The 14090-nt window shown below is 36.0% G+C and overlaps 1 protein-coding gene across 1 annotated transcript in view; it reads right to left on the minus strand.

Moving 5' to 3' along the window:
* The window catches only part of LOC111438054, an 82389-nt gene extending 72953 nt beyond the window's left edge, over window positions 1-9436 (minus strand). The window contains exons 1-4 of the mRNA XM_023076009.1: window positions 9097-9436; window positions 8310-8413; window positions 5052-5186; window positions 4912-4962 (exon numbers count right to left, since the gene is read on the minus strand). Coding sequence (XP_022931777.1) covers window positions 4912-4962; window positions 5052-5186; window positions 8310-8413; window positions 9097-9193 — 387 coding nt within the window. The 5' untranslated portion in view covers window positions 9194-9436. The remainder of the gene's footprint in view (window positions 1-4911; window positions 4963-5051; window positions 5187-8309; window positions 8414-9096) is intronic.
* Between the last annotated feature and the right edge of the window lie 4654 nt (window positions 9437-14090).

Raw genomic sequence — 14090 nt, forward strand, 5'->3', positions numbered from 1 at the left:
AAAAAAAAAAAAAAAAAAAAAAGGCCAATCCCCCAACTAAACCATACTCCTCCACCCTCCCCATCTGCCATGCCCCATAAACTCATGGTCCCTGAACCAAAGGCCACCAACCCCTCACCCTACTTTCCACCAATCTCCAAAACCCCATCTACTACACCACTTCTTATCCCGACCCACAAGTTGTGACAATATCATCAGAAAAACATGTCATCATCATAAATAACCAAAAAAACCCTCCTCGTCCCCGGAACAAAATTCTCCATGGTTGGCATTGACCAAGAATCAGATGACGAATATGCATCCAGCCTCTCCCCCTCTCCACCGCTCCACTATCCCCCACCGCGGGTAAGCCCAACATGTCTCATCCATTGCTAGAGATCAACCTTGCAGATACAGAGCTTGGCACTCTTTTTCAAAAAAAAAGCAGGATGAAACAGAGGTAGAAGAGGGCACCCCGATATCAGCAACACTCACACCAACAAGATACATCCAAATCTTGGCACCATGGCTAAAAAAAACACCACATGTGCATCATGGCTATTCCATCTAGGAAAAAGAAACCCACTACGGCCAAAAAATCAATAACTGACTAGAGAGGTTACTGGCCTCCTTTCAAACATCAATTATGAGAAATCGAGCAAGTTTCAATTGGGAGGTCAATACCTCTTATGATTATTATCTCTTGGAATGTTAAGGGCTCGGGAGATCGGCAAAAAAGAGCCCTAATCAAGTCCTTCGTCCTCAAATACAATCCCACTATGGTTATTCTTCAAGAAACAAAATTGAATTAGGTTGACCGCTGGACAGTTAAATCCCTTTGGAGCGCCAGACATATTGGTTGGTCAACTTTGGATGCCTTAGGTACATCAGGGGGATCTTAATCATGTGGAACGACCCAACTTTAACCATTTCAGAAGTCACCAAAGGCTTATACACCTTAACCACACATATTACACTAGCTGATAATTACAGATTTTGGATTACAGGAATCTATGGCCATGTAGATATCAAGAAAGACATCTATGGCCATGTAGATATCAATATCTCTCAACGGGCACATGAAAAATCTAGTGGAAAAGCCACCAAAAGCATAAGACACTTCAATAATTTCATAAGAAAAGTCGAACTCATTGACCTTCCCCTCAGTAATGGACTTTATACATGGTCAAACAACAGATCTCCACCCACCTTAACACTCATCGATAGATTTCTTGCCACTGAAGACCTCCTTGGAAAATTCAGTAACGCTGGTGTTCAAAGACTGAATAGACCTACATCTTATCATTATCCCATTCTACTTTCCATGGGTTGCTATAAATGGGGCCCTCACCTTTCCAATTTGAGAATATGTGATTGAACCATCCTGAATTTTTGCCAATGGTAAAATACTAGTGGAAGAATACACCCATCCGTGGATGGTCGGGGCACGATAACTTAAAAGACTAAAAGAAGTCCTAACGAAATGGAATAAGGAGGTTTTCAGTTGTATTTCCACACATAGAAACCAACTGCTAACTGAAATTGTTCTCCAGTTGTATTTCCACACGTAGAAACCAACTGCTAACTGAAATTGTTCTCCTAGATCAGATGGAGAAAGCTAGCTCTATCACACTAGTTCAATACACACAGAAAAAGCTTAGGAAAGCAGAACTTATTTCGTTGGCAGCAAATGAAGAGCAATCTTGGAGACAAAAATGTAAAAAACGATGGTTAGAGGAAGGTGACATAAACTCCAAATTTTTCCATCGTATCATGATTACAAAGAAACGAAAGAGTACCATCATGGAAATACTATCCACACAAGGCAGAAGTTTAGTAAATGAAGAAGAAATTGTATCAGAATTTGTGTCCTGTTACACGTCCTTATACACAAAGGACAATGCCCTCTGCAAATTTCCCCACGATCTGGACTAGAGTCCTATTGAACAACAGCAAGTTGCCTCCCTCGAGGTCGTTTTCACTGAAGAAGAGGTGGGGAAGGCAATTCAGCACCTAGGCTCCGATAAAACTCCAGGACTGGATAGTTTTACCTCAGAATTTTTTCAAAAAATGCTGAAATTGTATGAGAGTTGATATCAAGAGAGTATTCCAAGATTTTTTTTGAAACGGAGCTGTCAATGGCAACCTGAATAAAACATACATATGTCTAATCTCAAAGAAATTGGATGCTTGCACTGTTGCCGACTTTTGTCCCATAAGCCTCACGACCGGTTTATATAAAATCATAGGAAGGGTATTATCAAAACGTTTCTAAAAAAACGTTCTCCCCTTCACAATAATTGGGCAACAAACAGCTTTTGTATAGGGGTGACAAATTCTTGATGCATCCCTCATGGCAAACAAACTCATAGATGAATGGGAAAGAATGAAACAAAAAGGTGTAGTCATTAAAGCCTTCGACAAGGTTGATTGGACTTTCCTCGAAAACATTCCTATGACAAAAGGCTTTGGCTCAAAATGGCGAAGGTGGATTAAAGGATGCATCTCATCCACAAACTTCTCCATCATTATCAATGGAAGACCGAGAGGGAAGATTTATGCCACACGGGGTATGAAACAAAAAAATCCACTATCCCTTTTCTCTTCATCATGGTAATGAACTACCTTAATCGCCTACTGACAAAAGCAGAATACAAAGGGCATATAAAAGGTTTTCATATTGGTAATGAAGACTTGAGCATCAACCACCTTCAATTTGCGGACAACACAACCCTCTTTTCTGACTTGGTAGATGCCTCTTCCATAAAAAAACATGATTGAGACGGTAAAAACCATCGAAGGATTCTTTGGACAAAATATCAATCTCCAAAAAAAAAAAAAACAGAGATCATAGGCATCAATATTAGCACAAAGATTATTGAAGAATTTGCTAGCATATATGGTTCTAAAAAGGGAGAATGGTCAAATATGTATCTAGGACTACCTCTAAAAAGGGAACCACAAATCATTTTCCTTCTAGAAGATTATTATTGAAAAAATAGAAAGAATGTTGTCAACATGGTCATCACGTTATACTTCAAAAGGCGGAAGACTCATCCTAATACAAGCCACATTATTCAATCTCCCTGCTTACTACATGACTTTATTTGAAATGCCACAAAAAGTCGTCGCGGATATAGAAAGATCATTCAAAAACTAATTGTGGAAAGATGGTGTGCACCTTTTTAGATGGAATATTAAAAACCTCCCAACAGAAAAGGGAGGCCTCGATCTTCTCTCGACAAGGAAGAAGAACAAAGCTGCCCTCGCCAAATGGATATGGAGATATCATCCTGAAGAAAAGGCCTTATGAAGAAATCTTATAAAGGCTAAATATACTCCTACATCAAACAAAAATCACCCCTCCATCTTCTACAAAAGGGCCTTGGAAGTACATAAAGAAACATCAAAACCTCATCACCAACCGAACTCGCCATAAGGTGGGTGATGGGGGAAGCACATTATTCTGGACCATGGATTCAAAACACCACCTTAGACTTTTGTACAGGCTCTCTCATAGAAAAAAAAACCACGATTAAAGAAACGTGGAATGTTGTTAACAAATTTTGGGACTTGAAGCTTGGTAAGAATTTAAAGTATAATGAAGCAATGGAGTGGGCCAAATTAAGCCTTGACCTTGCCCCTGTGGTATTGTTGAACAAAGCAAACTCACCGACTTGGCTCCCCAGCGCTGACGGGGTCTTTTCTACGAAACCCTTGATGATGGACATGGGGGAAAAAGTAAAACCAATAAATCCCACCCTAACAAAGACCGTATGGAAAGGACATCAACCTAAAAAGGTGAAGTTCTTCCTTTGGAAAATAGCGCATAAAGTCACTAACACAAGTGAAAAACTTCAAAAAAAATGTCTTATATCACTCTTTCTCCAAATTGGTGTCCATTATGCAAGAAAGAAAATGAATCACAAAGCCACTTGTTCATGCAATGCACATATGCTCAGAATTTCTGGACAACAATTCTCAATATATTCGGATGGTATCTCATATTTCCTAGGGAGGTAAAGGAATTTTTGGATATCGCCTTAACGTACCACCCTTTCAAGAATGCAAAAACCCTATTATGGAAAAACCTCATCGTGGCTTTCTTTTGGAATTTATGGAAAGAAAAAAAATCAAAGAATATTTGCAAAAAAGACACGAACATACACAAAAATTTTCGACAATGTTGTTTACCAAGCTATATCTTGGTGTAAACTGTCTAATACTTTTACTTCCTATAGTTATACCTCCCTCGTTACAAATTGGAAAGGTCTTTTGTGAACATCATGGATTATACATCCCTTTTGTAAATTTCAATCATCAATGAAATTGTCTCTTATAAAAATAAAAAAAATAAAAAAATACTTTTACTTCCAATAGTCATACCTCCCTCATCATGGTAAATTGGAAAGGTCCTTTGTAAAGATTATGGATAATACATCCCTTTTATAAATTTCAAACATCAATAAAATTTGATTCTATAAATTTCAAACATCAATGATTCTCCTAAAGGTAGAGATGTAGAATATATGGCTAAACATCAATATCCTCTAATAAGATTTGGATGTGACTTCGTGTACAAGTGTCTGAAAAGGGACAGAGTTTCCTACCTCAGATAAATGACCGGGTTTCTACTTGTTCTTTTTATTATTCTTTTTTATTATTGTTGTTCTTTTTGGGGTGGGTTTTTTAGGTGTGCTCAGCAATATTTAATCACGATGGCCATGATCCTCACCAGTAACAACCAATGCATAAAAAAATTACAATACAACTTCAACGTACTTTCCATGAAAATATATCTTAATGTTTCACCAATGCAAATCGAAATTCATTGGCAATTAGTGGAGAAAACTCGATTAAGAACATATAAGAGAAAACTTGCAACCTCCATTCAGGGACCAAAACGATCCATAGTGCATACAGTAGACATACCATTTCTGTCTTCATTCGCTGCATCCTCTCCAAGAGTTTGATTTCCATTTCCTGCTCCATGTTAAGAGTGAGTAAATTAGAAATCTATATGGTGATATGGTTTCTTTGTCCCCAACCCCCCGGGGAAAGAAAAATCTTACCCGGACTCTAGCTTTCTTGACCTCTTGGATAGCCTCTTCACTGTGTCCTTCAACTTCAGTAGCAGGCTCGGCTAATAAGAAAATTCGATCTAAATACACTATGACAGGATCTTGACCAAGTCTGCTCCATGGAACCTGATTTGGAAAACGTATTAATGACATAAAAACCATGTACAAAAAAGTCAAGTTGAAACAATATGACAAGTACCCTTGCAAATAGCCGTATAGCTGAACGGAAGTAAGTAAATTCAAAATAACAAGTAAATAAAAATTAATTACCTGTTTAAGTCATAAATATATGGATAACAATCAAGACAAGAGAACCAATCAACGTGCCATGTAAGAGCCCACCAATTAAAAAGATTTTTAATTCTCTGCACCAAAGTGGTATCAGAGGCCACTTTCTCTGTACCGAAGTGGTATCAGGGGCCACTTTAACCCTTACCTTTGGATAGTAAAGGGAAGATAGGAACTTAACATTTTGCTCGATCGGAAGTTACAAAATATCCATTTGACTTGTTAAATTAACCATAAATGAGAGGATTCAACGTTAATGCAAAGCATCAACCGATCTTTCTAATAAATAGGAACTTAACATTTTGCTCGATCGGAAGTTACAAAATATCCATTTGACTTGTTAAATTAACCATAAATGAGAGGATTCAACGTTAATGCAAAGCATCAACCGATCTTTCTAATAAATCAAATAAATATCATTGAAAGATGAAAAAATTATCAAACAAAAATTCACCCATATGAACATAACTACCAAAACTAAGGTTTATAACTTATTTAAGAAGTGCAAAATACTTAATTATTAATCAAACTGATTTTTATATGTTTCTCAGTTCCAAAAATCTTTCTTATAATATATCCATCAATACCAATATTTCTGCAAATATGAGACCTTCACATTTTCATCAGCATTTTAATCCTTGGTTACAAGATGTTGATCTTAATATTCAATGGTGCATCCTTACTCAAGAAGGACTGAAAAGAAGGATGGCTGCAATTGAAACACTGATAAACCTGAAGCAATCCATCCGCAACTAAACCTAGCAAATCAATGGCACAGACCTTGCCCCAAGAACCGATCAAGTAGATTTCGACCCGGCATAAGCAGAATGCTTAAATTAGCATGGGAGAAGAAAACCCATCGTTTAAAAATTTCCAAGGGTACATGACAACAAAGAAGAGACGGGATAATCTACAAATGAATTTTTAGCTTCAAGAATTCAATAAATGGGTGGAACATCCTCAGACAACTTCAATTGAGTAAGTGTGAGCTTTTGAAAAGGACCAGCAGCAAACTATCAGTGAAATAAAAACCTTGGGAGTTTGTTCTTTCCAATACAAAATTGCATCTTGTGAAAAAAATAAATAAATAAACATGTACAAGATTTCTTCATATACAATAACACACCAGAAAGATCAGAAAGTTCAAAATCACACAAATTAAAATGGCAATTGCACGTGATGGGAACTGGGAACAGCTTCAAGCAAACAGAAGGATTGAGAAGCCAACAACTCATCAATGGCTGCTGTACATGTGCATATATTTGATGGAGAATATTCAGTCAGAAAGTTATGAACTGCTTTATAAAAGGTAGCAAATGACAAGTGAAGAAAGTAGGTTAACATACCCATGAATTTACTGCCTAAGCACTAAAAATACCTTAGCTCAAGTTGAAAGCCAACTAATAGGTAGTGTACACATTAAAAGAAAATAGACGTACGTCCCACTGACAAGCTAACTGAATCTAGTCCACCAGCTCAAAAGGCAGACAAAAGAACTCACTAAGACCACTACAAGGTTCAGCTCAGTCAGGAACCTGAATTCCAAGCTCAAGTAGATCTGAGAACCAAAAAGATGCCCACAAATCCAGAACTCAGCATTTCGCTCAAGACAGCAGAAAAACACTCAAACTGTTCTTACAACCTTCTGCAACCAGACAGAAATCAAGAAACAAGAAAAAAGAACCATACACGAATTCAAACAATGGAAAGGGATTAGATGAGGGCAAGTTGACTACAGAAGCAAATAGTATACGCCATAAGCATTTTACAAAAAGAGGCCAATGAGGAAAGTGAAGGCAGAGAAGAGGATGAAGAAGTAGATTATCCTTAGAAGGAGGAGATGAAAGATAACCATTATGCTACACAATCCACCAGTTTCTACTGACACCTAAAGTAGATCCAGTACCACCAAGGCCATCATGCTATCTTCCAGACCCAATGCACTAATAGCAACAAGGTCTGGCAAGTGCTTGCAGACAGAAGGAGTTGCAAGAATCAATCCTTGAACATCTTTCTTTCCCTACCCCCACCCAAACCACCAACAGCATGGAATATCATTTTTTTTAACAAAACTTTTGATTGATGATATTGATTTGATTGTTTGAAACTTGTACCCAGCTTTTGGTTCTTTTGGATGTCTCACCTTTTGAGTCAATAAAAACGAAACAAAGAAATGGAGCCCATGAAAATTTCTTGGGTGGAGTGGTGGTTAGGTCAATACTGGTATTCACAATAGGCATCCTTGGAGCTCACTGTTATAGTATTTGACAAGAAAGGAACCGCCCGATCTTTCAAGATAAGGAGCTTTTGTTTCATATTATTTTTTATGCTATAGTTCTTTGGTTGTATCTTGATGTAAATGTTCTCCTTTCTATCACCACTATATGTATAATGCTCCCCTTACCAACTGGAGAGATTTTTATGTAACTCCATATGGGCAATGCCCCTCTTTTGTAATTTCATGCCATCAATGTTAATGCTTCTTATCCAAAAAAGATTCTCAACAGACTGAAATAATTGTTTAACAATCTTTCTTGGCAGTCGACACAATTGGCTATAAAAGCTTGTCAATTCTATTGTAAAAAGATTTTCCTTCAATAATTCTTCTTTATTTCTCTGCACCAAGGATGAATCGTTGAAATTTAAGAAGTCACAGAGCAACTCTTTTTATACAAATAATTAGAACATAGTCTCAATATGTAACATGAAGTGCACTCTCCTGATCATTTTGGGCTTTAATAACCATCCAGTTCAAATACATGGATGCCTTTCAAATTTCAAAGATTCATGTTTACTATTCAGCTTCAATTTTCTTCTCCTGCTGATATGTAAGTTTTGGTCCATAATCTTTCCAATCAGGGAGTTAAAAAAATTATTAAGTCTAATTAAACTATTAAATTTTGAAGGGAAATCGCAATATGAACTAATATTATGGACTGTGCTGATGGAAATTTCACAAACCTTAATTTTAACTGATCCAAGAAATCCGGCTTTAACTTTCACTGGCAACTTCAATGCATTGAGTGCCTCTGGCTTCAGCTGCATATTTGTTAGCTCAACATCACCTGTGAGACAGTAACAGAAACAAGTAGAAATCTCAATCAAAACCATAACGACTTCAAATACATATAGAATAACAAATAGAGCTTTGCACACATGCTTGACAATGCAATGCGCCCCAAATTATGCCAACCGTTTTCAAATTCAGATATTTTATGTAAAATCTTGAACTCATAAAAGTTTCAAGATCAGAAGAATTTTTTATGCTCCTATCGAAATTCATGACCAGATACAGGTAGAAATCATGGACTTGACCTCCTCGTTCACCGTCTATTGTTAATATCAAATGGCGCTTAATCCTACTAATATCCTCTACAAGTCAGTAATCGTTTCTATTAACATAATATCAGCCATACTCACCCGAGCGCGATGCAATGCCTTGTAAGTGTCATATCCATAGTGGAATAACAGTAAGGTCCAAATTGAAGAAACGTAACTCACTAATTCATCGGTTACATAGTTCAATCCCACTAGCTATCTTCCTAGCAAACTCAATGCTATCCTCTCATTAGCCACCTTACAACTATTCCGAAGACAAATTACATATTCTTATTGCCTAAAGTTATAAAACTTTCAAAACTCGAACCGCCAAAGATCAAAAGCTCAATATCTGTACACAGTTGGCAGAAGTTCCTAAAGTAAAACTCATGAGATGGAAACAGCAAAAGTAAAATGAAATGAATCCAACCTTGCCATACACTGATCTTTAGAGCCTCCTTGTTGAGTCCTCGTACATAATTTCCAAGGTACCTCTGCAATAAGTACGCCACTTGATCCTCCAACATTTTTCTGGCTTCTCAATAAGATTCTTGTACGTTAATCTACAAACCAAACAGCAAGCAGAACAAACTTAAGATGAAGAAGAAGAAGAAGAAGAAGAAGAACGAGAAGCAATTCAAAGTCAATTCGATATTCATTCTCAGGGACGGGACGATCCGTTCGAGTCACGGCGTGTTCCCTGCGAGTACTTGGAAAGAAATCGCCACAGTCGACATATCGTATACATTTCCCTCGAGTTTCATTACAAAGGAAGTGATCGGAAGGATTAAGAGTTCTGACAACGTTACAGATCGACGCCACGTGATGTGCATGTGGGTAAAATTTAATAGAAAAGTCAAACCTAATAGCAGCGTTAGTGGTGACAGCAAGGAGCATACTGTGGTTGTGTTTGCAGGTGATTTTTACCAAGATGACTTGATCCTGACTCTTTACACTTGGGCTGAAATTACGTAATTGCCATTGAGAGAGGCGGTGGAGGCTGCCGACTGGGAAAATGGCCCGAGTCTCTAGAACCGAACCAGAGTGGATAGTTTTGGCCCGTTTAGGAATGATGCGTGATCTGCACGTGATCCTTCAAATTTGTTAAATTAAGTAATCAATTTTCGGTTACGAATCTCGTAAGTTAATTAAAATACCCTTTAATTTCACGTATTTTTTTCAAAAATATATAAAGTTTAATTAATATTCTTATACTCTCAAAATATTTTTTTTTTTAATTCAAAAATATCAAAACACCCTTAAAACTTAAAAGAAAAATTCTAAAATATTTTTATCCTTTATTTTGGAAGAAACATTTAATAATTTGTTTTAAATATATCAAAAAATTCTAAAATACACTTGTACTTTTACGAGTGTTTTCAAGTTTTTGAAAATTTTATTAATACACTTCCATTTTTTTTAAAATTTCAAAAATACTTTTAAATTTTTTTAAAACTTTCAATAATACCTTTAAATTTAAATTTAAAATTAAAAATAAAAAATACTCTTACCTATGTTCCAAAAAAATATCCATAAACTCTCAAAAATAATATTAAAAAATTTGAAGATAATCCATGAAGTGTCATAAATGGCTTTCGTTCATACATTGACGGTAATAATTTTTTCAACCTTTAAAATTTCAAGAATATTTTTAAACTAAAAGAGTTAAAAATATTTTTTTTTGAATAATAATAATAAATATATTATAAAAACTTTTAAAAATTTATAAATAAATAAATATATATATTTGGTAGACAAAGTAGAAATTTTAATTTTTTAGGGTAAAAATATTTATTTTACCACAAAATCCCTCTAACTATGGAGACCACGCTAGAAAATGATCACGGTGAACCTATGCTCGTCTCCGCACTAGAAAATGATCACAGTGAACATATGCTCAAGATGATTTTAGGACTGCAAATTTGAGGAAACCACACCGTTCTCATCAAACGGCTTATTTGGAAAACTTTTTTTTTTTTAACAAAATAGTTTATCAACTATTCATTCTCTTGATACCTAGTTTAAAGACAATCTCAGTTCTATTGATCTAAATAATTAGTGAAGTGTTGATTATCTAGTGGAGTAAAGTGGTAGTGAAGAGATACGTTTTCCATTTCTCTTTCTACCTTTAATAGTGATGCATAATTGGAGGCATTATAGTTAATATTAGAGACATGTAAGTTATGGGCCAAACACGCCACTCTGATTAATTTATTATGAATGACAAACTAATTTTGAATGATATTAATCATTTCGATTCCTAGAGATGTATTTAAAACCATGAGGCTGACAGCGATATGTAACGAGCCAAAGTAGACAATATTTACTGACGGGTAGTTTCAATTGTTATAGAACCTAAATCACCATAGGTGAGTTCATCTCAAAGAATCTTATTACCAAGTTCTTCATTGAGAGTGATAGTTATCGTTCAAGAAAAAATACTTTGAAAGTTCTTCCATGAATCGCATCTTCCATAATGAAAAGGGTATTATCAGATCTTTTCATAACCTTAGTTACACATATTTTTGTACCATTAAAAGTAGCAACTTTTCGCTATCTTATATTCATAAGAATTTCCACAAGCGTTAATCATAGTTTTCTAGTTCACGTACGACAAATTTTGAGACAATCAATATATAAAAAGGTATTAATGGCTCTTCAACCCTTACATCATTCTCCATAACTTGAGACATCCTAGCTTCATTTTTTATATTTGTATTTTTTTTCTGTAGTAGTATTTTTTAGCATGACTATGATTCACTTTCAAGATGCCTTGGTGGTGAAATGGTAGACACATGAGACTCAAAATCTCGTGATAAAGAGCGTTGAGGTTCGAGTCCTCTTAAAAATGGGGTATAGGTAGTATCCTTTTGTTCTTCAGGCTCACATCTTCAAGGATCCACGTGAAGAATTATGACTGTGACACGATGCACTGGTCTGACAAAGCCACAAAGTCGGGTGAAAAATGTGAATGGATGTTGAGTACCCCTAAAAGTTTTTCGCGAGCCTCAAGATCATGAGGTCGCACATTTGACGAAGTATTGACTGTGACACGTGGCACTGGTCGGAGTATGGGCCCACCAAGCTTCTGTTGCGCCACTTTGATTATTTTATTATGAATGACAAACTAATTACAGTGATATTAATTTCGAATGATATTAATCATTTTGATCTCTAGCAAATGCCTTTTAAACCATGAGGCTGACAACGACTACGTAACGGGCCAAAGCGGATAATATTTGCTAGTGGTGGGCTTAGGATGTTACAGAACTTAAATCACCATAAGTGAGTTCATTCCAAGGAATCTTATTACCATTTTCTTCATTGAAAGTGATAGTTATCCTTCGAGAAAAATACTTTGGAAGTCCTTTGATGATGCGCATCTTCCATAATAAAAGGGTACTATTAGATTTGTCATAACCTTAGTTACAAACCTATATTTGTACCATTGGAAGTAAGCTCACTTTTTGCGTCTTATATTCATAAAAATTTTCTCAAGGGTTCATCAAAGATTTCTAGTTCACCTATGACAAACTTTGAGACAGTATATAAAAAGGTATTAACAACTCTTCAACCCTTATATCATTCTCCGAGACTTCAGACATTTCAGCTTCACTTTTGATATCTGCAATACTTTTTATATATTTGTACTACTTTTTCTATAGCAGTATGATTGAGTATCCTTCGCATTTCTTCGTCGAAGATATGCTTCTCCCACATGTCTTTGATTCCTCTCTGAAACTAAGTTATAATTTGAAAATAACACGATCAAATTTACCTCAGAGCCTATAATAATATTTGGGTCTCTCGGGCTATTTATATTTGTAATAGTTTTTTTCGCTGGTGCGAATTTTTCTAAATTTTTTCTTCAATCTACTTGTCTTGCAATGGTTGAGAGACTATTGTTTGAGAAGTTATTTTAATGTTGGTTATTTTAGAAATCCTTCACACGATGGAATGTTTTTGTCATCCCTTCAGCACTTTTGAACAGCTTTGATATTTTCTCCTTATGGACTCTCAAACTCACATTTCTGAGGAGGAGGATGAGTAGGGCGGATGATTCTTCAAAGGGAAGTTTTCATCTTTCTTGAGTAATCATATTAGCGTAGGATTCCATCCATATGACTTCTTATCTCATTTCTTTCTTATTTAAATTTTTTTTCGAAGAATGCATTCCTCTCTAGAGTATCCCTGTGTAATGCGAATCCCTTTTCAAGAATTCTTTATAAGCAAAAATTTCATTTGTGATAACATTGATCTGGTAGAAGATAGATGTATCCATTTCAGTTTGAGTTAGAGATCTGGGACTGTCCTCCTAATTGATTGAACTACTCCTTTGTTGTAATCAATAGACTCTACTTGCATAGATCTTGTCATGTTGATTATTTATGGAGGTATAGAGATTCCTGAGGTATTGGATCTCGAGCTTAAGAATTCCTTTACCTTTGAAAAAGAAATTTGATTCTCATTGATCTTACTTCTAGGCTTTCCGTTATCATGTTAGATGATTTGAGCAAACTGTAAGTCTTTCCTGATTGGGGAGGGGCTCTCATCTTCAAGGATCCACGTAGAATTCTTGGTAATTTGATTCCATGAAAGGGTTTTTGTAGAATTCTTGGTAATTTGATTCCATGAAAGGGTTTTTGTAGCAGAGATGTGAGTCTTTGATCCCATGAAAGGGTTTTTGTAGTAGAGATGTGAGTCTTTCCTGATTGGGGGCTCTCGTCTTCAAGGATCCACGTAGAATTCTTGGTAATTTGATCCCATGAAAGAGTTTTTGTAGCAGAGATGGATGACCACAATCGTGAGTATCTGATTAGATGTTAAGGTTCTTTGTGTGAACATCGAGCATGAAGTTAGAAAGGATATAAGGATCCTTTAAAGGTTCTTTGTGGAAACATCAAGCATGAAGTTAGAAAGGATATAAGGATCCTTTAAAGGTTCTTTGTGTGAACATCAAGCATGAAGTTAGAAAGGATATAAGGATCCTTTAACGAAAGGATGGTATACATCTTCCCCTTCCATCAACAAAGAAAAGACACAATATATGACCTCAATGTTGAGGTCACCGAGACCGCATAATAGACGTTCAAATCGGTCGTCCAATATAAGAACTGTGTGGTCTATCCAATCCAGAGTTGGAGTCCCAACAATCATCACCATGCCTGTTTGCTAGTGTGGTGAGGGTTTCCGTGTAATCTTATTTGCACATATGTTTACTTAAAAGATCCACATAGTGACACTTCTTATTAAACTAGGTTAAAATTGGTATCAAAGCTAGGTTTCAATCCTAGGACTTATAGGTTATGGGCCCACCGCGCTTCCGCTGCGCCACTCTAATTAGTTAATTAATTAATATCATTTCGATCCCTAACAGACGTGTTTATAACCGTGAGTCTAACGACGACACATAAGAGGTCAAAG

This window comes from Cucurbita moschata, unplaced genomic scaffold, assembly GCF_002738365.1.
Source record: "Cucurbita moschata cultivar Rifu unplaced genomic scaffold, Cmos_1.0 Cmo_Scf00070, whole genome shotgun sequence".
In the NCBI taxonomy this organism is placed as follows: Eukaryota; Viridiplantae; Streptophyta; class Magnoliopsida; order Cucurbitales; family Cucurbitaceae; genus Cucurbita; species Cucurbita moschata.